This window comes from Brachyhypopomus gauderio, chromosome 2 (assembly GCF_052324685.1).
Source record: "Brachyhypopomus gauderio isolate BG-103 chromosome 2, BGAUD_0.2, whole genome shotgun sequence".
NCBI lineage: Eukaryota > Metazoa > Chordata > Actinopteri > Gymnotiformes > Hypopomidae > Brachyhypopomus > Brachyhypopomus gauderio.
This window is the reverse complement of record NC_135212.1, coordinates 36,636,877-36,662,211: the sequence shown is the minus strand read 5'-3', so window position 1 is coordinate 36,662,211 and position 25,335 is coordinate 36,636,877. Positions and strand designations below refer to the sequence as shown.

The 25,335-nt window shown below is 47.1% G+C and overlaps 2 protein-coding genes across 5 annotated transcripts in view; one reads left to right on the top strand and one right to left on the bottom strand.

Moving 5' to 3' along the window:
* The window catches only part of LOC143508688 (transcription initiation factor TFIID subunit 4B), a 28,111-nt gene extending 24,448 nt beyond the window's left edge, over positions 1-3,663 (top strand). Inside the window, 4 exon segments of the mRNA XM_076997349.1 lie at positions 2,923-2,979; positions 3,066-3,122; positions 3,292-3,405; positions 3,546-3,663. Coding sequence (XP_076853464.1) covers positions 2,923-2,979; positions 3,066-3,122; positions 3,292-3,405; positions 3,546-3,663 — 346 coding nt within the window.
* Positions 3,664-19,666: 16,003 nt separating this feature from the next.
* The window catches only part of chst8 (carbohydrate (N-acetylgalactosamine 4-0) sulfotransferase 8), a 143,886-nt gene continuing 138,217 nt past the window's right edge, over positions 19,667-25,335 (bottom strand). For all 4 annotated transcript variants that reach the window (XM_076995133.1, XM_076995152.1, XM_076995139.1 and 1 more), the window contains 2 exons: positions 24,500-24,537; positions 19,667-23,093 (listed from right to left, as the gene is read on the bottom strand). In XM_076995133.1, coding sequence (XP_076851248.1) covers positions 21,954-23,093; positions 24,500-24,537 — 1,178 coding nt within the window. In that variant the 3' untranslated portion in view covers positions 19,667-21,953. The remainder of the gene's footprint in view (positions 23,094-24,499; positions 24,538-25,335) is intronic.

Below are 25,335 nucleotides of genomic sequence, written 5' to 3'. Positions count from 1 at the left end.
GAGGCTGCCTAGGTCAGCTGACCAGACTCCATGACCTCAAAGAGACGGCAGTGTCACCCAGGACGGTCCCTGTGGGACGCTTATCAGAGCTGACGGGGCCAATCAAGGGAGGGGAGAGGGGAGGGGAGGGGAGGGGATAGGAGGAGGGGGGAGGAGAGGGGAGGGGGGGGAACAGGAGAGAGGGGAGGGGAGAGAGGGGAGGGGGAGAGAGGGGAGGGGGAGAGAGGGGAGGGGGAGAGAGGGGAGGGGGAGAGAGGGGAGGGGAGAGAGGGGAGGGGGAGAGGGGGAACAGGAGAGAGGGGAGGGGAGAGAGGGGAGGGGGAGAGGGGGGAGGGGAGAGAGGGGAGGGGGAGAGAGGGGAGGGGGAGAGGGGAACAGGAGAGAGGGGAGGGGAGAGAGGGAGGGGAGAGGGGGAGGGAGAGAGGGGAGGGGAGAGAGGGGGAGAGGGAACAGAGAGAGGGAGGGAGAGAGGGAGGGGGAGAGGGGAACAGGAGAGAGGGGAGGGAGAGAGGGGAGGGGGAGAGGGGAGGGGGAGAGGGGAACAGGAGAGAGGGGAGGGGGAGAAAGGGGAACAGGAGAGAGGGGAGGGGAGAAAGGGGAACAGGAGAGAGGGGAGAGAGGGGAGGGGATAGGGGAGGGGAGAGGGGAGAGAGGGGAGGGGGAGAGAGGGGAGGGGATAGGGGGAGACAGGGGGCAAGATGGGACACTGGTTTTTGCTGACGTCCAAAGCTTGGAGATGAACTGAGCGGTCTAGTTTTGCTCTAAAGCTCTGGCGGGTGGTAAGAGGAATATCCCACTATAAGGTATTTTCATCCATTTCTGTCACTACACTGTAACAACGTAAGACAACAGAATTATGACCCATTTTCAAAGAGAGAGTGAGAACCACAGAGAGAGAGGGAGTGAGAGTCACAGAGTGAGACAGTGAGTCAGTGTGAGAGAGTCACAGAGTGAGAGAGTGAGAATCACAGAGTGAGAGTCACAGAGTGAGGGAGAGAGTCACAGTGACAGAGAATGAGTCACAGAGTAAGAGAGTGAGAGTCACAGTGAGAGTCACAGAGAGTGTGTCACATGGAGAGAGTGAGAGTCACAGAGAGAGTGAGTCACAGACTGAGAGAGTGTTGTTTGCACAGGTGCTGTTCTCTTCCTGGTTCCCACAGGACAGTGTGCATGTGAGACAGGTGTAGTCCTGCATGCCAACCAGCCTCACAACTAAACACAGGAACCTGATAAAGGGCAGAACTCAGGCACACTGGCCTGTAGTTGGGACACATTAAGAAGAGTTTGCTGTTAACTTGTACATCACAACCTTAGTCTTTCACCAGCGATGTTAGTATCTTTCTGTGTCTGTCAGTAACAGAAACACAGTCCTCCTCTCTCTCTCTCTCTCTCTCTCTCTCTCTCTCTCTCACACACACCCCTGCTCACTCTTTCACCTTCCTATCTCCTTCTTTCCTCTCACTCCCTCTCTCTCTTTCTCTTTTTTCTCTGCCTGTCCCCTCTTTTTTTCGTTCTCTGGAAATCGATGCAAAATGCTTTATAAAAAACCAATACTCATCTCCCTCTGGTGCCCCAGGTCTTCCTTTCTCATATGCTCTTGCAATTCTTCCAGCTAGAATTTCACCATACGCCCCCCGGGCCAACTCTGTTTTTCATCTCCACTTTTTTAAAAAGCAATTAAAATGCTGCCTGTTTTTCTTTTCTTTCCCCTGCCTCTCTCTCTCTCTCTCTCTCTCTCTGTTTTCCTCTTTCTCTTTTACTTATTCCTTCTCTCTCTTTGTATATGTCTGTGCATTTTATCCTCTCTTTGTATCTCTCCAGATCTGTGGGTATCCCTCCCCCCCCCCTCTCTCTCTCTACTTCCTTCCACTCAGTCAGCGGCTCCTGCCCCGAGTCCCTTAGCTGATGAGCTTCACCCTCTGCTTTGTTTGTCATGACATATGGACCGAGCTGCCTCGCTGGTACACATGGAGAGAGAGAGAGAGAATGAGAGAGCTAGAGAGAGAATGAGAGACTGCACCAGTGTCAGGCAGAGAGAGAGAGAGAGAGAGAGAGAGAGAGAGAAAAAGCAAAAAGAGACAAAGAAGAAGTATAGCTGAGCATACATGCATGGTCTGCTTGTGTGTGAGAGAGACAAAGTGAGGGTTGGAGGTTGGATGTGTGTGTGTGTGTGTGGGAGAGGGGGAATGTGTGTATATGTGTGTGACAGACAGAATGAGGCAGAGGTAGAATTGTGTGTGTGTGTGTGTGTGTGTGTGGTGTGTGTGTGTGTGTGTGTGTGTGTGTGTGTGTGTGTGTGTGTGTGTGTGTGTGTGTGAGAGAGAGAGAGATTGAGAGTGAGGGAGGTCTCCCACAGGACTCCAGCTCTGACTCCACCCGCAGGACACCAGCTCTGACTCCACCCACAGGACTCCAGCTCTGACTCCACCCACAGGACACCAGCTCTGACTCCACCCGCAGGACACCAGCTCTGACTCCACCCGCAGGACACCAGCTCTGACTCCACCCGCAGGACACCAGCTCTGACTCCACCCACAGGACACCAGCTCTGACTCCACCCACAGGACTCCAGCTGTGTCAGATTCACTCTCTTCCGCTGCACCACATTGCTATTACCCAGCACCACTCGAGCCGACGGCCTCTTAAACATCCAATCAGAGTCACTGTGAAACAAGCTTGCGTGGACTGTTCTTCTCATTTGTAGTAGCACTGTCAGTGCCAGGTATGTCAATGTCTAGTTGTTTTTTTTGTCACTATCTGTCACTGTGTAAGCCACAGACACTCAACTGAAACTCCATCACATGTGTGACACAACCTATCAGTAACCATGCATGGAATGAGCTCTGGATCTCACAAGGTTGTTACCCACACTCACACACCTGTACCCCCATGAGGTGTGGGACACACCTGTACCCTCATGAGGTGTGGGACACACCTGTACCCTCATGAGGTGTGGGACACACCTGTACCCCTCATGAGGTGTGGGACACACCTGTACCCCTCATGAGGTGTGGGGACACACCTGTACCCCCATGAGGTGTGGGACACACCTGTACCCCCATGAGGTGTGGGACACACCTGTACCCTCATGAGGTGTGGGACACACCTGTACCCCTCATGAGGTGTGGGACACACCTGTACCCCTCATGAGGTGTGGGACACACCTGTACCCTCATGAGGTGTGGGACACACCTGTACCCTCATGAGGTGTGGGACACACCTGTACCCCCATGAGGTGTGGGACACACCTGTACCCCCATGAGGTGTGGGACACACCTGTACCCCCATGAGGTGTGGGACACACCTGTACCCTCATGAGGTGTGGGACACACCTGTACCCCCCATGAGGTGTGGGACACACCTGTACCCCCATGAGGGTGTGGGACACACTTGTACCTTCATGAGGTGTGGGACACACTTGTACCTTCATGAGGTGTGGGACACACCTGTACCCTCATGAGGTGTGGGACACACCTGTACCCTCATGAGGTGTGGGACACACTTGTACCCTCATGAGGTGTGGGACACACTTGTACCCTCATGAGGTGTGGGACACACTTGTACCCTCATGAGGTGTGGGACACACCTGCACGCTGTAGACTGCCCCTACCCTACCTCCACCCTGCCCCCACCCTGCCCCTGGCCTCCATCAATGTTTCATAGTCCCTTGTCTTTTTGCCCCGGGCCGGCCGACAGTGAGATGAATGCTGCCCCATTAGTTACTGTGCTAAGTTTCTCTTGCTATTTTGCATTATTAAGAGATCAATCTATTAAAAGGCATCGGCAACTTAAAAGTCCTTTAACCTTGTTCTCATCTGTCGCTGTGGCCGGAGGGGCGGGACCAGGGCCCCTTCACTCATTTCCTTTAACCCTCTGTGTGCCGGAGTGCAATGGGGGGTGGCAGTGATGGTTTGGCTTCCTCTGATGATTAGAGACAAAGTGGCTGTGCTCATGACTGGGGCTCCAGGCCGCAGTGTCTCAGTGTGCCCTGAGGGGGGCGGTGTGGAGCCGCAGCTGGTTCTGGCATCAGGAGGGACTCTGGCTCCTATGATTACCATGCCCACGAACACGTCCCAGCATGAAGTCTTACTCTAAAACATACTACTCCATGATGAGGAAGAACTGGTTCGAAATCGATCAAATAAACAATTATTAAGTGATTAACAATCGTTAGAGTCCTGATGTTCTTCTGATGACGGAATGGTATTTCAATTATGACAGTTCAGGTACAATGCTACAACTTATCAGTAATCATATATGATACTGCTTTACTTTAGACACACATTAAACCTAAAAACAGAATTTTAAATAAAGAATCACAACTAATGGTTTGATTTAATCTTTGAAAACCATCTGATAATAATTATAATAACAATATGCATAATAATAATAACAATCATCATAATAATGAAATGGAAGAGTCTTCTTGTGTTCTAACTCAATGAAGACCAGTCATCAGGTCGTATACAACTCCACATCTCTCTAAAGGTTGCAAAACCCTCATGAGACTTTGTGAAATAATTCATGTTTTTAAGTTCTCTTTGTTTCTTTCAGATCTTAGTTCTGCACCAGAGGTTTTCATAATTTACACACTCTTTGAAATACATTATAGATAACACTCTGATGACTGCGAAAACATATTAATACGTGTTAACTGCGACAGGCATTCTACAAACACTGTTTACGTGTGTCATTTCATATTGTACTGCAATTATATAACTTAAATTAATAGTTTAGCTATTTTGTCACATATTTCCATTTCAGCTGTGATGCATAAATATTATTACATCAACATTTTAATACAGTGCAAAGAGCATAGAATTGTGGAACTTCTATTTTGAAGTGTTTCTATTTTCGACAATTTCTTTGTTTCGACAATTTTTTCTTTGTTTAAGAAAAAAAACAAAAAACTAATATATATATATATATATATATATATATATATATATATATATAGAACAAATACATTAAAATGAATAGAAAAACTAGAAAAAGTCTGAATCAAAAAGCCGGCTAATTGTTGGCACTAGTCTTGGCACTAATTAACATAGCCCACTTGCCATGCGTGACGGGGGGTGGCCGGAGCGTCTTACCTTGAGTCTGGGTATTTGGTGAGCGTGGCCAGGCTGCTGGTGTACATGTGTCCACCCACGTCGATGTGAACAGGTGCGTTCGCTTTGGTGAGCTGCGCCGGGAGAGGGATTCCTTGAGCGGCCAGAGGAGAAACCGGGGACCGGGTCAAAGACAAGCGCGACATGCTTCGTCCTTCCTGGAAGCAGACAAGTGGGAAAGCCATAGATGAACTCGGCGGCGGTGCGACTTTAGGGTGTGTTCGGATCTCCCACCTTTTCAGCGTGTGCCGCGTGCGGTCCTCGGTCTTATCAACTCGCTTTCTCATCCTCCCTGTCGCATATTTAGCTTACAAATTATTGCCACAACTCTAATTAAGTATGTTTGCATCTTTTCACCGACTGCGCCCGAGGGGAGAATGGAAACATGTTTATTAGCGATGCAGAGACACGGACGCTAGGTGTTCGCCTATGGGGAGAAAAAAGCCTGTGAGTTTCTAATTAAAGGTCGTGCTATGTGAGAGATGTGATAGGTTCAGACACTGTGCAACCAATCTGAGAATTTTAGAAACTGGCACATTGCGCATGTACACAAGCGCGCGTTCGCAACTACTTTTCCACACGCAGTTTGTGCCAGTGACTGAAGATGTGCACGTGCAGTGTGTTCCTCTCAGAACCACCAGAGCACGCGCACTCTGGTTCCTCCATCCCGCTAATGCGCGACTCTCCACTCTCCCACGGAGGCCGAGTCAAAGCGGAGGCAGGAGCTGGACACGTGCCAGATGCCCCTTGCGCTGATTGCAAATAGCTGTGCGTTTAATTCCGTCCCCCTCCTTTTCTACGGACTGACCGAACAACAGCTCGCCTCCACTTCCCTCCCACGGTCATGCACAGAGGTGGTCTGTCTGTTTGCGCGATGCTGCTCGTAACGTTTAGCCGTAATACAGCATTCCCCACGTGCATTATGGTCCCGTTTGCTTTGGGACTCACACATGAGCGGTGCTGTGGTTCTGACTACGTCCTTACCGTGTAGCCTATACTGTGAACATTTCATTTCTGAGTTCTGAAGTTAAGCAAACGCTGACGAGCATAAGCGTTTGAGAAAAGTTATGCGTGTCAACGGTTCAACACAGTTAAACTATGAACTTGGTCATGAGGGAACTGCAGCATTGTTCGTAGTAGAGGATTTCAACGACACCTTCCTCCAAGCTGCGACTGTTTTTAACCATAAAAGGTCAACAGAAGGCAGTTAGGGCTCTGCTCGCTTGCTGCGCCCCGGGCGCTGCGCTTTAGGCGAGCACAGCTGAAACGCTACAGAATTTTCCAGGGTGTTGCCTGTCTGCTCTGCGCTCAAAGCCTTTAGGAGGAATACTCATTTAATACACAGGCTGCATGATACACTTCAGATCCCAGCGAAAGAAGCACTTCAAAAAAGACTTAAAGTTTCTGGCGTATGAAGCTATCTCACCTCATCATATAGCCAAAGGGCATTGTAACCAAAGCCCTGATATTAATGTACGGGGAATACTCTCTTTCCCTCTCTCCCTCCCTCCATCTACCAATGGGAGGAGTTTATATGCGTGTGTAACACCACGCACAGATGCGCTTTTAAAGCTAGTTTACATAAAGTAAAAAAGCCAAATATGTAACACCAACAAATTCCAACTCCTACGACACCCCCAACCAGAGCGCGCGATCCCCGCCGCGTAACAAGGAAAAACATCTAAACCCAGTAGGATCATTTATGCCAATTATTTGGATCGCGTCGAAGCATCGATAGCGATGATTTATTCTTTATTTTTGCTTTGACCTGATTAAAAGGTTTCACGCGATCTTTAAGGTGTCTAGCAGTTGCCAGCTGGTTTTCGGATCGTACAAAGGCTTCTGTAAAACTTAAGGTACCCTGGGCACACGCCGCTGTCAGGTCCCCGCCAGTCAAACTCACAATAACGGCGTCTTTCACAGCTGCCTCACAGCACTTCTTTTATTTCGCCTACCAATATAGTCAATATTTCTATACTTCTGCCCAACTGAACACAGTTTGTTTCTAGTGCCCGACGGGTAGCCCAAATTCAGAACATTTTTACAATATGGCGTCTTGTCACTGATATTCGGCTTAATATATGCCTAACATGCATATCATGATATAATGTTTAAAGATGGTCATCGCTGAATAACAGAATCGATTAGCCTATGAAAAGTCTCAAAATTGTGTAATGAAATCGATGCGTAAAAAGGCATAATGTTGCACATCGTGGCTTGAAGCGAAAGCCACCTCGAGCTTGGACGCACAGCATCACCCCGCTTCTGTATAACGTCCAAAACACTATCGCCTGTGTAACTCACGAACATTCCTGCCACGCGATGAGATTAAGTCAGATCATACCGTCTCGAACATGGTAGGAGTCCAAAAGCAAAATCCCAGACAGCGTCGGTCGTCCCAGTCGAAGGTTCCGCTCTGCCTTTCAAACGCTCCAAGTTTCTATAAACTAGTGCGATTCAGTGGGGCTCTCGATCTTACGAGCGAGGGGAGCCAACCTACCCGACTCTTCCAGCCAAGAGCACAAATAACCTCAAACTGCATTAAAACAAGTGTATCCCCGGCTGATAGACTGATTGAAAAGGGTCACTGTGGCTTTAAAGATCTATAAGCTAGTGTAGCCTCGGCTCGTTCACACCGAGCACTCTCCGCCGCCGCCGCACAGGAAGCAGGCGACCGTTCTTACCTTGAACATTGAGCAGATGTCTTCTCGCTCCCTTTAATCCTTTTTTCTTAACACTTTATTTTTCGGTCGTTTTGCTTCTGTAGCCTCCTTTCACGCAGCTGATCGTATTTTATTATTTTTTGCAAAAAATAATGTGCCGGGTCGCTTATGAGAAGAAGGAAGCCAGTAATCCGTCTCTAAATAACAGAGCAGAGCTAAAAAAGCATTCTTGCTCCAGGCTGCCTAGACGCCTCTGGGCCAAGGATTAGGCTACAATTAGCTCAACCCCACTCTCGCCCGGGCTCATTTTTTAAGATGAAAACGTGATATTCCCCCTCCTCGCCGAATGATTATTCTGAAGCATTAGTGTTCTGTTTTTTTAGTATTTTTCGACAAAGTAGGAATCGCTGAGCGCCCGTAACGGTTCAAAGTTCTGATTTACAGGGAATAACGGTTTAATGCTACAGCGTCAGTCAAGTGGCGCGTCGATTAACGGAGTTAAGAGTTGAAAAAGCAGATTTTAATCATTGTCATTTCGTCTGATGTAATATTTCCGCGGGCGTTTTTAGCAAGGCATACATTTTCTTTCTCTAAATAAGTAAATCAGGGCGTGCTTTGATTCCCTCCCCACTTCACGGCGCTCATACAGAAGCAGCAGAACTTGTTGATAAAGTGGCTATAAAAGAAAAAAAGGATATATCCTAGAATAGTGTGCACGCGGCGATTTTTCCTGTCCTCTCTCCCCCTTTCCTAATTTCTCGCATTGCAACGCCAAATTTCCTGTAGGCCATTAAAACCAAATGACGTCTATCGACATGCATTCTGCTATTGCAAAAAGCGCCCTCACAACCCGCCTGAGGCGAAACGCGCCATTTCAATTATAGCACCCGGCTAGATGGAGATGTCTGGCGCGAAGGTTTCCCATGCAAGCAGGCAAACATTCTGCAGTTTCAGCGACCAACCTTTGTACCTCAAAGATATAAAATGTTCAGATTAAACAAATCCTGCCACAAATGTTTTATTCCAATGCAATGTGCAAATATGCACACAATGAAACGAATGCATTTGTGTGTCTGCACCAGATTAAGTATCGTTTGTCCATCCAGGTACTAGCATTGAGTAGTTTATTATTTATTTATTTGGATGTTTGTTTATTTGCGTGTAAATAACTGTGAATAATTGATGTAGCATTGAGACCCGCAATTACTGTATCTCAAACGCAGCCTGTCGCTGGCTCGGTCTCTGATTCTTGGCGTCTGGCGCCAACCAGTGTGAGAGATGTGGAACGGTCCGGGAGAACACATACACACACACACACACACACACACACAAACACACACAAACACACACACACACACACACACACACACACACACACACACACACACACACCTGAAAAAATCGACTTTTTTCAACTGTATGAACGCAGAGGGAAAAGGCGCAGTAGACGGGACGGCCTGATAACAGGCTTGTCCATTTGCTGGCCCGCCGACAGCACGCGCACTTCAGGACCGCGTGCTCTCTTCGTACCCCGGCAAAGTAGAATTCACCCGCTGGCCTGAAATTTGTTGTCTTCAGGATTACAAACTGAAGGAAAAGGTTGCATATTCTGTTCTTCATTAGAATAACAACCCCGGAGTTAGTTCAATTACACCAGTCTGCGGAAGATGTTGTAAATTTAAAGATTTAAATAGCTTACAAAGTAGCCTCGGGCCCCATCAGTTAATTTCCGTAATTTATGGATTTTAACAGTGTCGGCAGTGAAGAGAAGAAGAATTCAGAGTTCAGGCCCGAGATCCATCACAAGTGTTGACCGCTTTCTTGCGCACGCAAATTACGCTGTTCGTTTCGAGACCTTCGAAATAAAACAGAAAACAACTGACTTTAAAACGTTAGAAGCTCGATGTACAGCTAAGACGAGGCTGCGTGAAATGACACCAATGATTACATGATAAATGTTTGTTTCATGACTGTAAGATGGTTTGGGATGTGTGGGCTCTGTTAGAGGGGTCGGTTACTTCAGTTACCTTATGGTGCCAGACTTTAAGAAGAAAAAGTAAACATTCAATATGAATCAACATTTTAAACAGTTTTCTGTTATAAAGACATTAATAAATGATCACCATTCGGTGCGTTCACTTTTGTGTTATTTGCTTTACAATATTATCAACTATCAATTGTAATAATGAATCAATTCTTGCTTGTTTATGCCGCTCAGACTGCATGAATTGTAAATCCCCTCTCTGTGAGTCACCTTATAATCCAGCTGCTGAGTCAAATACTGGCTCTGAATTTTGGGGAAGGACTGAAGTGTGTTTAATATTCAAGCCAAGGGTGTATATTGAACCAGTTTGCCATAACTGAATTCTCTGGCTCCAACTGACTTTCTGCATGAGAGTTTTATTATTATTTTTATATATATATATATGTTATCACCTTTTCTCTTCATTTTTGGAAAGAACTATATAGCAAAAAAGCTTCACACTACGATGGATTTCTGCATTAGCCATATAGCTAGTTGTTTAACATGCAGCTACTTCATTCACACATACAGTTCTTCATACATGCAGCTACGTCATACATACAGAACTTCATACATGCAGAACTTCATACATGCAGCTACTTCATACATACAGAACTTCATACATACAGAACTTCATACACGCAGAACTTCATACACGCAGAACTTCATACATGCAGCTACTTCATACATGCAGAACTTCATACATGCAGCTACTTCATATATGCAGTTACTTCGTACATGTTCTTCATACATGCAGTTACTTTGTACATGCAGATATTCATACATGCAGTTACTTCATACATGTTCTTCATACATGCAGTTACTTTGTACATGCAGATCTTCAAACATGCAGTTACTTCATACATGCAGTTCTTCATACATGCAGTTACTTCATACATGCAGTTTCTTCACGTGCAGCACATTTTCAACACCACTAGTCTATATGACGTGTTGCCAACTCCTCACTAAGGAAAGCAGCTATCGGCTGTCCTAAAAGTAGCTGAAAGTCGCTAAATGACGTAGGCCCCTAAAAGAGTGGATAGAGAGGTCTGAATGCTCTCTAAATATAGCAACAAAGCCGCTAAGTTGTCAATACTGGTGCCGCTTTACGTTGTTAACCACTAACATTTAATGCGCTGTTGTTGGAAAAAAACTTAATGAGTGCAGCATAATGAGTGTTCACTTCCTTCAGAGCCAATCACAATGCAGCCTCACAGGGCCCCTGTCACAACTTCCTTGGGTAAGGCCCCTAAATGAGGCATGAGAAACATCATGAGGCATGAGAGGCATTTTTGTGACTGGTGATAAAAGGCAATGTGGCTAAAATCTTGAGGTGAGAAGGTGACGTGTGGCTTTTCTCTAAATCTGTTGCGGATGATGATGTGACCGTCTCTCTGCGACGTGTAGTCTAACAAAGCACTGCTGATAATAACGACCAGCAAATATCTGTTCAAATCTGTGTGAACTATAACGCAAATTCTGAATTGCTCAATAAGAAGGAAACGAGGCAGCAGTGTTTCAGAACTCTCTAACCTGCCATCTTCTCACAGGTACAGATACAATATGATGATGTCATCTAAGTAGTCTTCACCATCAATTAAGCCTGTTTATTACAACTGCGAAATTGCCTACTTGGTTGTTATGCATTTACTTTGGCCTGTAGGCCTTTCTCTAATACATTTTTGATCTCTCTATAGGTCCCGACCAAGTGACACACGTGATTATTCTTTTACAATGTAATTTATGCGGTTGTCATACTGTCCATCTGAGTGCGCTTCAAAACGAGCGATGGCCGCTAGAGGCCAGATGATCAATGCAGCTAATAACCTATAAGGATCATAACCTAAGTGTTTACATCAAAGTTCTCTGGATTACTTAAATTTCATTTTCACCTGTTACGGACGCAAATGTCTGAAATCACATATCAGAAACCGTCTTTTTTTAGTGTTTTACTGTTAGTTAAATTCAGAGGTGTCAATTCCAGGTTCAGAAAGTAAAAGTCCTCACCAGGATTTTGCTCAAGCTTGCTAGATTTTCTAATTAGTGCAATCCAGGTAAAATTAGTGGAATCAACACAATCCAGGAAGCCTGAGCAAAATCCTGGTGAGGACTTTTACTTTCTGAACCTGAAATTGACACCTCTGGTTAAATTTGTAAACCGAAATACAAGCCACAAGAACGCAGAACGCAGCCTTCTCAGCCGTTCTGTGTTCACGTGCCGTTTCTTCTTCATGTAACGTTACGTGTTCACGTGCCGTTCCGTGTTCACGTGCTGTTCACGGTGAACGCAAGCTTGATGACATTTACACTTTCCATTTTCCACCTGCAAACTGAAAGGCTAGGGTTGTGTTTCAGATGTTAAACGCGAGCCTTTAATTAAGGCCTACAGGCACACACACACGCACATACACACATAACACACATAAAGAGAGAGAGAGGCTGTTTAAATACTTTAAAACTCAAACAGCGCTGGCTTCAAAATGAAATGTTTAAATTCCGTTTATGTGTCTTCTAATAATAGCAATGACAACCGCTCGCTTAGCGTTACTTACGTTACTGGTGCCACCTAGAGGGCATTTATAAAGCTGCAGATGTTGCCTACCTGATTCCATGTAATCCTACACATCTTCAATTATGATGAGGGTGAGACCTGTTCTGTTCAGAATCTGGCGGTGGGCCAGGCACATCTACCTGTGAGGCACCATCTTCCTGTGAGACATCATCTACCCATGAGACACCATCTACCTGTGAGACACCATCTACCTGTGAGACACCATCTACCCGTACTCATACTTTCTGCTAAAAAGTATCATATCACTGTTACTTTTCATGTTTATTGTACCAGTTTTAATGTAATAGTATTTAATTTATGTTACATTTGCATTTAATGCAAATTAATGCTTATTGTCTATATAAATAATGTAATTGTAAGAAATGTAACCTGTTAGTGTCAGAATGTTAGTGCACCTGTGTTCTCCACCCCAGGCAGAAAAGAGGCTGTACAATTCATAGAGTGGGCAGGGCAATGTGTGACCACGCCCCTTTTTACAGCCTGAATGTCAGACTGTGTCTCCTGATCATTGGTCCATGGTGTTAAACATTGTGTGCTGTATTTGTTTGTGTTTGAGATACTGCAGGGTCCTGATAATCCGGGCCCTGTATAGAATCCGGTCCAGGTTTTTGTAATTACTGAATAGTTAGTTAAACTAACACCTGGGCAAAGGCATGGTGGAGTCTGTATGAACCTGCCCTCTGGGAACAAGAATGGAGTATCACGCCTGTAGGGCTTGATGAGGTCTGCCTGGGGGGGTTTCTGCACTGTCAGTGCCTTGGCCGCTCATTCAGACAGCTGCAGGGCCCGAGGCAGAGTGTGTGTGTGTGTGTGTGTGTGTGTGTGTGTGTAGGGAGTAAAAAAGATGGGGAAGAAAGGTCGCGAGGGTGAGAGTGTAAATATGTGTGTCTGTCTATCTTGATTCTCTCTCACTCTCTGACTGATAGGGCTGTTCAGTTTCTAGCTGATGACATTTTCTGGTCATATCATGTAATAAGTGATGGTGTTGGGTGAGGCGTCACTTTTTCCAATCAGAGCGAGCTATGTAGGTTAGTCTCTGTTCTTTTGGGTTAGCCTCTGTTCTATGGTTTAGTCTCTATTCTGTGGGCTAGTCTCTGTTCTGTGGGGTAGTCACTGGTGGGCTAGTCTCTGTTATGTGGGGTTAGTCTCTGTTCTGTGGAGTAGTCTCTGTTCTATGGGGTAGTCTCTGTTCTGTGGGGTAGTCTCTGTTTTGTGGGGTAGTCTCTATTCTGTGGGCTAGTCTCTGTTCTGTGGGGTAGTCACTGGTGGGCTAGTCTCTGTTATGTGGGGTTAGTCTCTGTTCTGTGGAGTAGTCTCTGTTCTATGGGGTAGTCTCTGTTCTGTGGGGTAGTCTCTGTTTTGTGGGGTAGTCTCTGTTCTGTGGGGTAGTCTCTGTTCTGTGGGGTAGTCTCTGTTTTGTGGGGTAGTCTCTGTTCTATGAGGTAGTCTCTGGTCTGTGGGGTAGTCTCTGTTCTGTGGGGTAGTCTCTGTTATGTGGGGTAGTCTCTGTTCTATGGGGTAGTCTCTGTTTTGTGGGGTAGTCTCTGTTTTGTGGGGTAGTCTCTGTTATGTGGGGTAGTCTCTGTTCTATGGGGTAGTCTCTGTTTTGTGGGGTAGTCTCTGTTTTGTGGGGTAGTCTCTGTTCTATCACTGCTCTGGATTCACCATTCTCCTTTCTAACCAGCTGAGGTCTATGTATGTGCATGTATACACACACACACACACACACACACACACACACACACACACACACACACACACACACACACACACACACACACACACACACACACACACACGTGCCTATTCCTATATCAATTTATTTTCATATCTCAAACCAGTGAAACCAGCAGCCGTCGATTGATGTAGCGCAGACTTATCGCTCCTTATCTCCTGTCGCATGCAATAAGGATCTCTGAAAATCTGTCTCACGACAGCACTGAACCCGTGCGCTTTTAGTGTGACAAATGCCCGGGTAGTGATGGATGGCGCTAGCAGTCAGCACACGATACGCTGGGCAGAACTAAATCCTGCAGGCTGGGGGAAGCCTCGTTTTTAATGTTTAAAACTCCACGGTTTGATGGTTTCTCTTCTCTAAAGCACTGCTATACTCAAAAACCAGCACGATGCAAGACAGAAGCAAGGATATAAGGAACAGATGGTATCGCTCCAACACAACCCGCTGGTCGAGCCCGATTAGCTGCGGTTCGTCACTCTGCTCGGTATTTCTGGACGGAGGTTATAACTCGCACCCGAGGCGTTCGTGTTTGCGTTGTGTCTTCGACGTTGAAACGCCTGAGCTAACCTACACTGTTCGCCAGGACCAAGAAATTGCTGTACGAACGTCAGATTATGCACGACAAACACGGAGAAGCCGAGAGGCATCTGCGCGCAGCCTGCGGGGTAGCGGAGCTGGGGAGACGCGCGACACATGGTGCTCCGCCCCGCACGACACATTCAGCACATCCCCTCGCCAGGAGGTCTCTCTTCAGAGGTTCCTCCAGAGCTCATGGGGACCAATTCTAGGTGTACAGAAAACGTCACCTGAAACCGTTTGTCCTTTATCTTATTGGTAACGACTTGGAGTCGACTGTACCTTCAGACCAACTGACTCAAGGTGTACTGAGATACTGGTGTACTGGGGTGTCAGTTGCGCCAGCACTAACATACACTCCTGCTTCTCTAACAGTAGCAACGTTACCGTAGGCGTGTGGGAAGGCAAGGCAGTATGTTTGGCAATATGTTCACAACTAGATCAATATTGTTCCATTAACATGCAATAGAGCTCTCTCTGAATTACACTTACACTAGGGGTGTCTCTGTGATGGGCTATGCCTACAGACATATTCTCTCTCTCTTTCTATCCATCTCATTTTCTCTCTCTGTCTCTGTCTTGGGACACAGTACTTTCCTCTGCCAACATGTTGCTTTTAAGAGGCCACTGTATCTGCTGAGTTCCTATTGTATATCATATTACTCTCTCTCTCTCTCTCTCTGCCCCCTCTGACTTCTCCCTCTCTCTCATTCCCTTTCTCTCTCCCTTTCTGTCTCTCTCCACTCTCCCCCTCTCTCTCTTTCTCTCATCCCCACCTCCCTCTGCCCTCCCACACTGAGATGTTTTCACTCATGTGTACTGCCCGATTAGCTCCTCAGGAGTTTTGTTCCTAAAGCAATTCTCTGAACTCCTGGAATTCCATCCTGGTCTGGTCTGCACCTGTGCTTGGCTCCGCCCCCTCTGCAGGCCTGTTGAGATGAGGGATGGACATGGGGGCTCTGGACACTCCCACAGGTATGATACTCAGGGGGACATTGTGGGCCCACATTACACTCTTTCAACCTCTCTGTCTCTGTTAACCCTCTCCACACCCTGACCTCACCACACCCTGACCTCTCCACACCCTGACCTTTCTACACCCTGACCTCTCCACACCCTGACCTATCCACACCCTGACCTCTCCACACCCTGACCTATCCACACCCTGACCTCTCCACACCCTGACCTCACCACACACTGACCTCTCCACACCCTGACCTTTCTACACCCTGACCTCTCCACACCCTGACCTTTCTACACCCTGACCTATCCACACCCTGACCTCTCCACACCCTGACCTCACCACACACTGACCTCTCCACACCCTGACCTTTCTACACCCTGACCTCTCTACACCCTGACCTCTCCACACCCTGACCTCTCCACACCCTGACCTCTCCACACCCTGACCTCACCACACACTGACCTCTCCACACCCTGACCTCTCCAGACTTCTTCATTCCTTGACACTCTTCCAGGGAGCCTTTATTCTCCTGAGGGGTGTAACTATTTTACTAGAATCTCATCTGGGAAAAGGCTTCAGTAACTTTAATCATAAGTGTATGGTAGTGAGGACTGGGGTGTATGAGTCACAGGTGATAGATTGGGTAGTGAGAGTGGTGAGTTGGGTGGTGTGAGTGGTGAGTTGGGTAGTGAGAGTGGTGAGTTGGGTAGTGAGAGTGGTGAGTTGGGTGGTGAGAGTGGTGAGTTGGGTGGTGTGAGTGGTGGGTTGGGTGGTGTGAGTGGTGAGTTGGGTAGTGAGAGTGGTGAGTTGGGTGGTGTGAGTGGTGAGTTGGGTGGTGTGAGTGGTGAGTTGGGTAGTGAGAGTGGTGAGTTGGGTAGTGAGAGTGGTGAGTTGGGTGGTGTGAGTGGTGGGTTGGGTGGTGTGAGTGGTGAGTTGGGTGGTGTGAATGGTGAGTTGGGTAGTGAGAGTGGTGAGTTGGGTAGTGAGAGTGGTGAGTTGGGTGGTGTGAGTGGTGAGGTTGAGTGGTGAGTTGAGTGGTGAGGTTGAGTGGTGTGAGTGGTGAGGTTGAGTGGTGAGTTGGGTGGTGTGAGTGGTGAGTTGGCTGGTGTGAGTGGTGAGGTTGAGTGGTGAGGTTGGGTGGTGTGAGTGGTGAGGTTGGGTGGTGTGAGTGGTGAGGTTGAGTGGTGAGATGGGTGGTGTGAGTGGTGAGGTTGGGTGGTGTGAGTGGTGAGGTTGAGTGGTGAGGTTGAGTGGTGAGGTTGAGTGGTGAGGTTGGGTGGTGTGAGTGGTGAGGTTGGGTGGTGTGAGTGGTGAGGTTGAGTGGTGAGATGGGTGGTGTGAGTGGTGAGATGGGTGGTGTGAGTGGTGAGGTTGGGTGGTGTGAGTGGTGAGGTTGGGTGGTGTGAGTGGTGAGGTTGAGTGGTGTGAGTGGTGAGTTGGGTGGTGTGAGTGGTGAGCTGGCTGGTGTGAGTGGTGAGGTTGGGTGGTGTCCCTCCTCAAAGCTGAAATTACTTTAATGACCAATTTCTCTGATAGTCTATGTGATGGGAGCTTTTATTCATAACCACATATATAAGGAACTGATAAGAACATAAACTGTGGAAGCTCACTAGACTTAAGATTATTTATCTATTGTTTTATTGTATAAACTTTTCTATAATTATGAAAAATGCCAAATAAAATTTAGAGATATATCTATGTGTACATAGGCTTGTATGGTCGTGTAGTTACGTCACATTTATATAATAATAATGTTACAATGAAATTAACTTTACATACATGATTTACATACATGATTGATTTTCTTCACAAATCTTTTGACGACACAGAGCAGGTGCTGCCACCATGTGACCCTATCGAGATACTGCAGATCAAACCAGTTTGCACATGCACAGCTGTAAAAACTTGTTCTACGTGCCATTTCATCACTGTAATCACCACAGTGTTATGGAGTAAATTAGTTTCATGTCTCCACGCCACTACATGTGGGTTATTAGTCACTTTAGGACTTGTTATTAGACGGGTGAAAGTTTGAGCGCGAGACTAACTGAAAGCGTCTGTGTTACCTTCGGGCAATTCCCAGTGCGCGTAGCGACAGCGCGTGGCTGCATTACAATTTACCCCGCCGTCCATTGCCTCCTCTCTCAGCTCCGAGCTCGAAGTCTTGAGATCCAGTTAGAGAAGTTCTACACTCAACAAACAGTCTTGTTTGCTGGGTTGGGCGTCCTAGCCCGCGGGCGGCGTGTAGTTAAAACCTCCCTCTCACTCGCGAGACGAGCGTCTACTGCCGCTAATGAGAAGGATGGAGCGCTTTGTTTTGTGCGCGCGCTTGGACTGAATTCTCACTGCACGCCCTCACGACTAGCACTGCTGCAAAATGCCGTAGGCACTTTATTCAAATTCTCCATCTTAAACTACCGAGAGAGATATAGAGGGGGGGGGGGGGGGGGGCGACACCCTGCTCTATAAAACATCTTACGAAATAGTGGAAAAGGGAAACGGTGAATTATTTAATTAAACGTTGCCTCTAATTCCCCTTGTGCAGTCGCAGTCTGGTACAGTGGGATCTCGCGTAGTCTCCCCTAGCAACCCCGGTGTCCTGTTGTCATACATGATTACACTTATGGTACTGCTTAAATTTGCGCAACTGGCGATTTCTGATGCCTTTTTATAATTACTAAAAACCTGGTGTTAACAAAGCACACACATTTTTAGATTGTTAATGTTGCAGTGTTAAAATGATATTTTCTACTAGTATTTGTTCATTCATGAGCCACAGAGACACCAGGACTGTTTCAGGAAGGTGTCTGCAGCTACATTCTGTATATAGGAGAGGGTCAAAGTTCGTGTATCAGCAGTGGAGAATGGTCATTCCTTATGTACAAAACACTTTTTATATGCATGTATGGGTTGATCTTTCTTTTATGAACATCGTTTAAAATGATTTACTAGGAATTGTTAAAAGTAGAATGCCTTTCTGATGCTGAACCTGGACCTGTCATCCAGGGGCGAGGCTAGGGTATTTTTAGTGGTGCTAGAGCACCACCGTGAGGTTGCTCAGCACCCCCTGGCTCAACACATTTTTTAAATATTATATTATGAAAAAAACTTGCTCTGCACCTGTGCAATACTTTGGTATTGTGCCTCTGTGAGCACTGGGGGCTGGGCACCCCTAAAGACCAGATCCTAAAATCGCCCCTGCTGTCATCTTTAGAAGGTTGCTATGACTCACCAGTGCCAAGTTGTTGTTACTTGGCTCCTGGACAAAGTCACTATGAATAAGAGTGTTATAGTGTGATAAGAGTGTGGTAAAAGTGTTATAGTGTGGTAAAAGAGCTGTAGTGTGATGAGTGTGGTAAAAATGTTAGAGTGTGATAAGAGTGTGATAAGAGTGTGGTTAGAGTGTGATGTGTGTTAGAGTGTGGTTGGTTAGAGTGTGGTTAGAATGTGCTTAGAGTGTGGCTAGAGTGTCTAGAGTGTGGTTTGAGTGGTTACAACGTGGCTAAAGCGTGATTAGAGTGTGATAACTGATACGAGTGTGGCTAGAATGTGATGAGAGTATTAGTGTGTTAGAGTGTGGTAAGAGAGTGAAAAGATTGTGGTTAGAGTGTGATGTGTGTTAGAGTGTGGTTGGTTAGTGTGGTTAGAATGTGCTTAGAGTGTGGCTAGATTGTCTAGAGTGTGGTAAGAGTGTGGTTTGAGTGGTTACAACGTGGCTAAAGCATGATTAGAGTGTGATAACTGATACGAGTGTGGCTAGAATGTGATGAGAGTATTAGTGTGGTAAGAGATTAGAAAAGTGAAAAGATTGTGGTTAGAGTGTGTTAGAGTGATAAGTGTGCTAAGGAGTGAGATATGAGTGTGGTATGAGTGTCAGTTGCCATGTTACATTTAGTGTTTTTGATCACCCCAGTACCCTGTGGAAGTTTGTGATCCAGGACAGCAGCATGTTGATAACATTGGTAGAAAGCACCAACATGCAGCTCTTTAAGCAATATGAAGGCTATGACAGTGAAGGATCAATGCAAAAACATTTATTCAGAGACAGTCAACAGTGATAGATAGATAGAGAGAAAGAGAAAGAGAGAAAGAGAGCGTGAGAGGGAGCTTCACCACCTGAAGAATGTCTTCCTGATTCACACGGGTTGATTGGCAGTGTAAAATAAGGCAGAGGGCAGTAAATGACAGATTTGTACATGTGTTTGTACAACGTCAGTTATGAGTTCACTTCCGTTCCTCCATACAAGTGTCTCCACGGAGACGTGTGTGGTCAGGGCTGCATGGGTGGGACATGTGGTCAGTGCTGGAGGTGGAGCAGCAGGAGGTGGAGTTATCAGCCATCTTCACTGCTCCTGTCTCTCTGCAGCGTCTCAACACACAGCACCATACTGGGGCTCTCCAACACCACCACGCCACTCAGAAAAACATCTCAACATATGCTTGGTTAACACACGTCCATTTTTATATGTATATATAATGTATGAATCCTTTTTTCTATATTTTTCTATATCTTTGCAATAAGCTTTTTTGTCTATTTTAAATATATAATTAAATAAGAATCTATTGTAATCTTTTCATATGCAACTCCAGGGTGAGGAACTGTATTTTTGATTAGCAAAATATATGAAGCTTCTTACAGAATATGTTTAACTTTTTCAGAGCCACTTCAACTCTTTGTGCAAAAGCTTCTCAGAACAGGTGTGCTGGTCCCAGATCTGTATTTGTCAGCAGGACCACAACAAACAGGAGAGTAACCTGTTCCAAGACCAGTGCTCATACTGGCAGTTTATAGATGTACTTGATAACCACAGTCACTTGTTATTGTTCTCAACTTGAGTCATAAGGATTCTGGTGTTGTGCTCTAGAACCTATATTCACTGTTCCAGAACACCAGATGCCCAGGTCTAGAAGCCTAGAGGACATCCTCTAGAACCCAGATCCATTTTCAATGTTAGTGATCAGGCTCTAGAACCCCACAATGCTACATCTCCTGTTCTAGAACCCCAGGCACCCTGTGCTAGAACCACAGGTCCACCTAATAAAGGAGCGGGGGCAGGTATGCTCGAGCACAGAACCCTGCAGGGTAGCAAGGCTGAAGGGCTGGAGTGGGAGTGTTTTCACAGCTTTGACTGTACTGCCTGGATCCACAGCTCTGCCACCCTGGGGCTCTGCCACCATTTTGTCTGGCTGAGGTCAAGACTGGTACAACCCAGAAACATTCAGGAGAGGCTGAAGTAGCTGTCAATCACATGGGCTCTAAGTCAACAGTGTTCAGTGGCGCTTTTTGGTGTTGTTTTGCTTATTCAGACATTAGTATGGAACATTAGGACAGTTAAAGGGGATTATGTATAATTATGTGGTTAGAAGGGACAACATTTAAAATTCAAGGGACAACAAAAGATGAACCAGAACATCCCCATGGGAATACTTAAGGACTTAAGGACACTCTCTTGGGTCTTATAGATTACCCTCGCGGAAATACTTAAGGAGGGGTGGGGGTGGTTCTCTGAATCACAATTTGTCATGATGTAAGTTGTCAAACACATGTTTACCTTCATTAACCTTAATTATCCATTACAAAGAGAAACGTCCATAATGTTTGGGGTGAAACACACACACACACACACACACACACACATTCAGAATTCCTACTACAAGCTCAAAATGACCTCCATTGAAAACATCCAAACACACACACACACACACACACACACACACACACACACACACACACACACACACACACACACACAGCTACACCTAAAGCCAATGTACAAATACATAGAAAAATATATAGTGCTCTGAATGCCCTTTTTACAATTTTGAATATAATATATTTATATATATTTATTTTACTTTAAAATATTAGTTTAGGTGAAGGTGACATGAGCATGTGTGAAGTCTGTGTGTGGAAAGGTTGGCTGTTATTTTGAGTGTATGGAAATGGGGAAGAGAATCAATGCTTTTGCAAAGCAATACTGCCACCTTGTGGTCAAAGTGCAGATCTGATTTGTGATCATGTCATCTTGCTGATGATTTAACTTAATATACCACAAGAATAAGTCAGTCAATTTTCTCTCTTACCAGTGTAAACTGGACATGTTGCTCACACAACTAATGCTATGAAGCACTGACGTAGTAGACAGCTTTACAGCGTAAATTTGTTAGAATGGGTGGCTAACGCAGGAAGTGTCATTTTTTTCAGCATAAACTGAATCAGGTCGGGGGAGGCAGCACGTAGTAACAGTTGTCCCGACAACCGCAGCCATGCCACCGACAACAAAGGTGGGCGTGCCAACTGGCATCTCAGTACAGGTCCTTGAAGGGCTTGGAGTAGTTGAACATGAGGTAGTCCATGTAGTAGAAGTCGTACGCTCTCTGCCTGTCAGAGGCGCTGAGCTGTGAGAAGTAATGTTGTGTCATGTGAGCGGAGGTCCTGGCCGCGTTGGGGTTGCGGTCCTTGAACGTGGGGAAGGTGAGGTTTCCCGGAGCACCTATACGCCGCAGGAGGAAGTTGGCCTCCTCCTCGATGGTCTCGAACTTTCCGATGAAGTCGTAGTCGAGCAGACAGGGGCTGCAGAGCTGGCTGGCGGGCTCCCAGTGTATGTCCATACCAACGGGGCGGTGCACGTCCAGCAGGTAGCGGATGAACTCCGGGAAGGTCACGCCGCTGCCCGTGGTCAGCGCTGCTTTAGAGGCGTTGGCACGGTACCGCGAGATGATGGGCTTGCCGAACACGGGGTGGTAGTAGGAGTTTGGGCTCTCGAACTTGTCACGGAAGGCGGAGACGAGCCGCTCCAACGGCTCACGCACGAACACCACCTTGGTGTAGGCGCGCAAACGGCGGGCCATGCCGGCCCGGTCGAAGCTGTCCAGACGCTTCAGGTGGTTGCCGTAGTGCACGGCGTCGTGGTCGATGGCGTGGGCCGAGGGGGCGGCGCCGGACAGCACCATCAGCACGCGCTTCCAGTTGGAGCAGCCGGCCTTGGGCACCTCGCAGTACAGCAGCCGGTGCCGGTCCTCCACGTACACGCGTGACACGTGGTGCGGCGTGACGGTGCGTGAGCCGTCCCCGCGGTAACGGGCGCACACCTCCTGCATCAGGCGGCGGCGCTCGTCTTGAGCCAGCGAGAGGCGGAGCCAGCCGGGCGGGGCGGGGTTGGGCCGCGGCGGCGAGGGTGGGTCTGAGGGCGCGGCCGGGGGCGGGGCTCGGACCACCGGGCTGGTCTTTAGGAGTTTTCGTCGCCGTTTGGTCACGCGCGGTGGATCCAGCTCGTGCTCACGTGACCCGGGGGTGCCGGCCACACGGTCCCATGCGAAGGCAGGAAAGGGCATGGGGGAGACGGCGTGATCGGCACTCGGCTCGCCGCGTCTGCTCCCTCGGCCCGTCCGCACTGCTGCAGCACTGCCCGCTGCCTCACTGTCCTGCTGCTGGGCACACAGCTCCTACATGAGGAACAGCACAGTAACAACGACAACAACAACAACAATGACAAACCAGCAACAACGACAACAATGACAACGATGACAAAACAGCAACAACAATGACAAACCAGCAACAACAATGACAACGACAACAACAACAACAACAATGACAAATCAGCAACAACAATGACAACAATGACAACGACAACAATAACAAAGATGACAAAACAGCAGCAGCAACAACAGGAACATCAACAATAATGATAATCTAGAAAGGATGTTTGAGACGAATGTAATGTTGGCTTGACAAAGACACCTAAAATCCATAAAAGCGTAAAGCCACATGAAGGCTGTGAAGCTGTAAAGCTGTGATTAGTTAATAGTGAGGAAGACGTTGCACACAAGTACAGACAGGCAGAGATGAAGGTGAAGAGGAGGACATAGGTGAGCAGGCAGTGGAGGGGAAGAGATTGTGTATGTGCTATCAGGGCATCAGTTCATGAGTTAATGGACAATATGTGAGAGACTCATATGTGCAGTAGAAAATATATGAAAAGTTTATTCACAGAATTTTGCTTAAAAATATGTTTAAAGTCATAGTGAAATTCATAAAGGCTTATAGAAGCATTGCTATAAAGCTTTATGACACTAGACAAAAGAGACGACGCTCATACGCAAAAAACATAAAAGACTGCTAAGCATTAAATGGACACTAGATGGCGAAACCTCACCATTGCTTACTTCATACTCGACTGAAATGCAAGTGAAATTTACCATTCACCACGCTGAGAAACATTAGCGATCCGCTGTCATAATACAGCTGGATGGGGCCCCATATTTGATGAGCATTCATAATCGTAGCGTCAAATTTCTTATTTGCACAAGAGACTGCCTCAGGCAAATTTCAAGTTCTTTTAGTCATTTAAGGCGCAATAAAGCTAGCGAATTAATGAATTAATTAGTGAATTAATAAACATAATTGGAGCATGAACTGGGGGATCGGATCAGAATGACACTGTGGCCTGGTGGGTAAGGACCAGCCCAGTACTTCTGTGTGTCCACACTGGGCGGGGAAATGCAAATATGCAAATAAGAGGAGAGGGGAGGAGGAGCCAAAATCATATGACTGTGGAGGAGAGAGAGTTATGGGAAGGAGAAGAGAACAAGGTTTAGGAAGTCAGGTGTGTGTGTGTGTGTATGTGTGTGTGTGTGTATCACTCCATACTGATGATCATAGTGGTGATGACAGTGAGCATGGATTACAGAGATATAGAGTACTCCATGCATGCCCCACATAGCAAGCAGCCTTTCTCTCTCTCTCTCTCACACACACACACACACACACACACACACACACACACACACACACACACACACACACACACACACACACACACACACACACTGACATAAGTATATTTCCTCACCTCTCTTGTCTGCCGAGTCATGCCACTGAACTTGACACCTGTGAGAGAGGGAGAGAGAGAGGGACAGAGACAGAGAGAGGCAGAGGGAGAGAGAGAGAGGGAGGGAGAGAGGGGGAGAGAGAGAGAGAGAGAGAGGGAGGGAGAGGGAGGGAGAGAGGGGGAGAGAGAGAGAGAGAGGGAGGGAGAGGGAGGGAGAGAGAGAGAAGGAGGGAGAGAGAGGGAGAGAGAGAGAGTGGTGTTATTAGTATGAAATGCATGTGGCTGAATGAGAGCTGGGTGCGGCAGGATCAAAGCCTCCAGCATGTCCTGGAGATCGTAAAGTGTGCGGGTATCCCAGCAACCCCCAGGAGCTGAACCGGAGCAGCCCAGAGGGCGTCTGTGCCCTTGTGCTGCTACACCCTTGTGTTGCTACACCCTTGTGCGGCTACACCCTTGTGCGGCTACACCCTTGTGTTGCTACACCCTTGTGTTGCTACACCCTTGTGCTGCTACACCCTTGTGCGGCTACACCCTTGTGCTGCTACACCCTTGTGTTGCTACACCCTTGTGCGGCTACACCCTTGTGCTGCTACACCCTTGTGCTGCTACACCCTTGTGCGGCTACACCCTTGTGCTGCTACACCCTTGTGTTGCTACACCCTTGTGCTGCTACACCCTTGTGCTGCTACACCCTTGTGTTGCTACACCCTTGTGCGGCTACACCCTTGTGCGGCTACACCCTTGTGCTGCTACACCCTTGTGCTGCTACACCTTTGGAGTAGATGCATCCAGCATTTCTGCCCCACATCCTAATCTCGCCCCTCAACCCCGAACCTGCGGAGGGGTGAGGCTGTTCA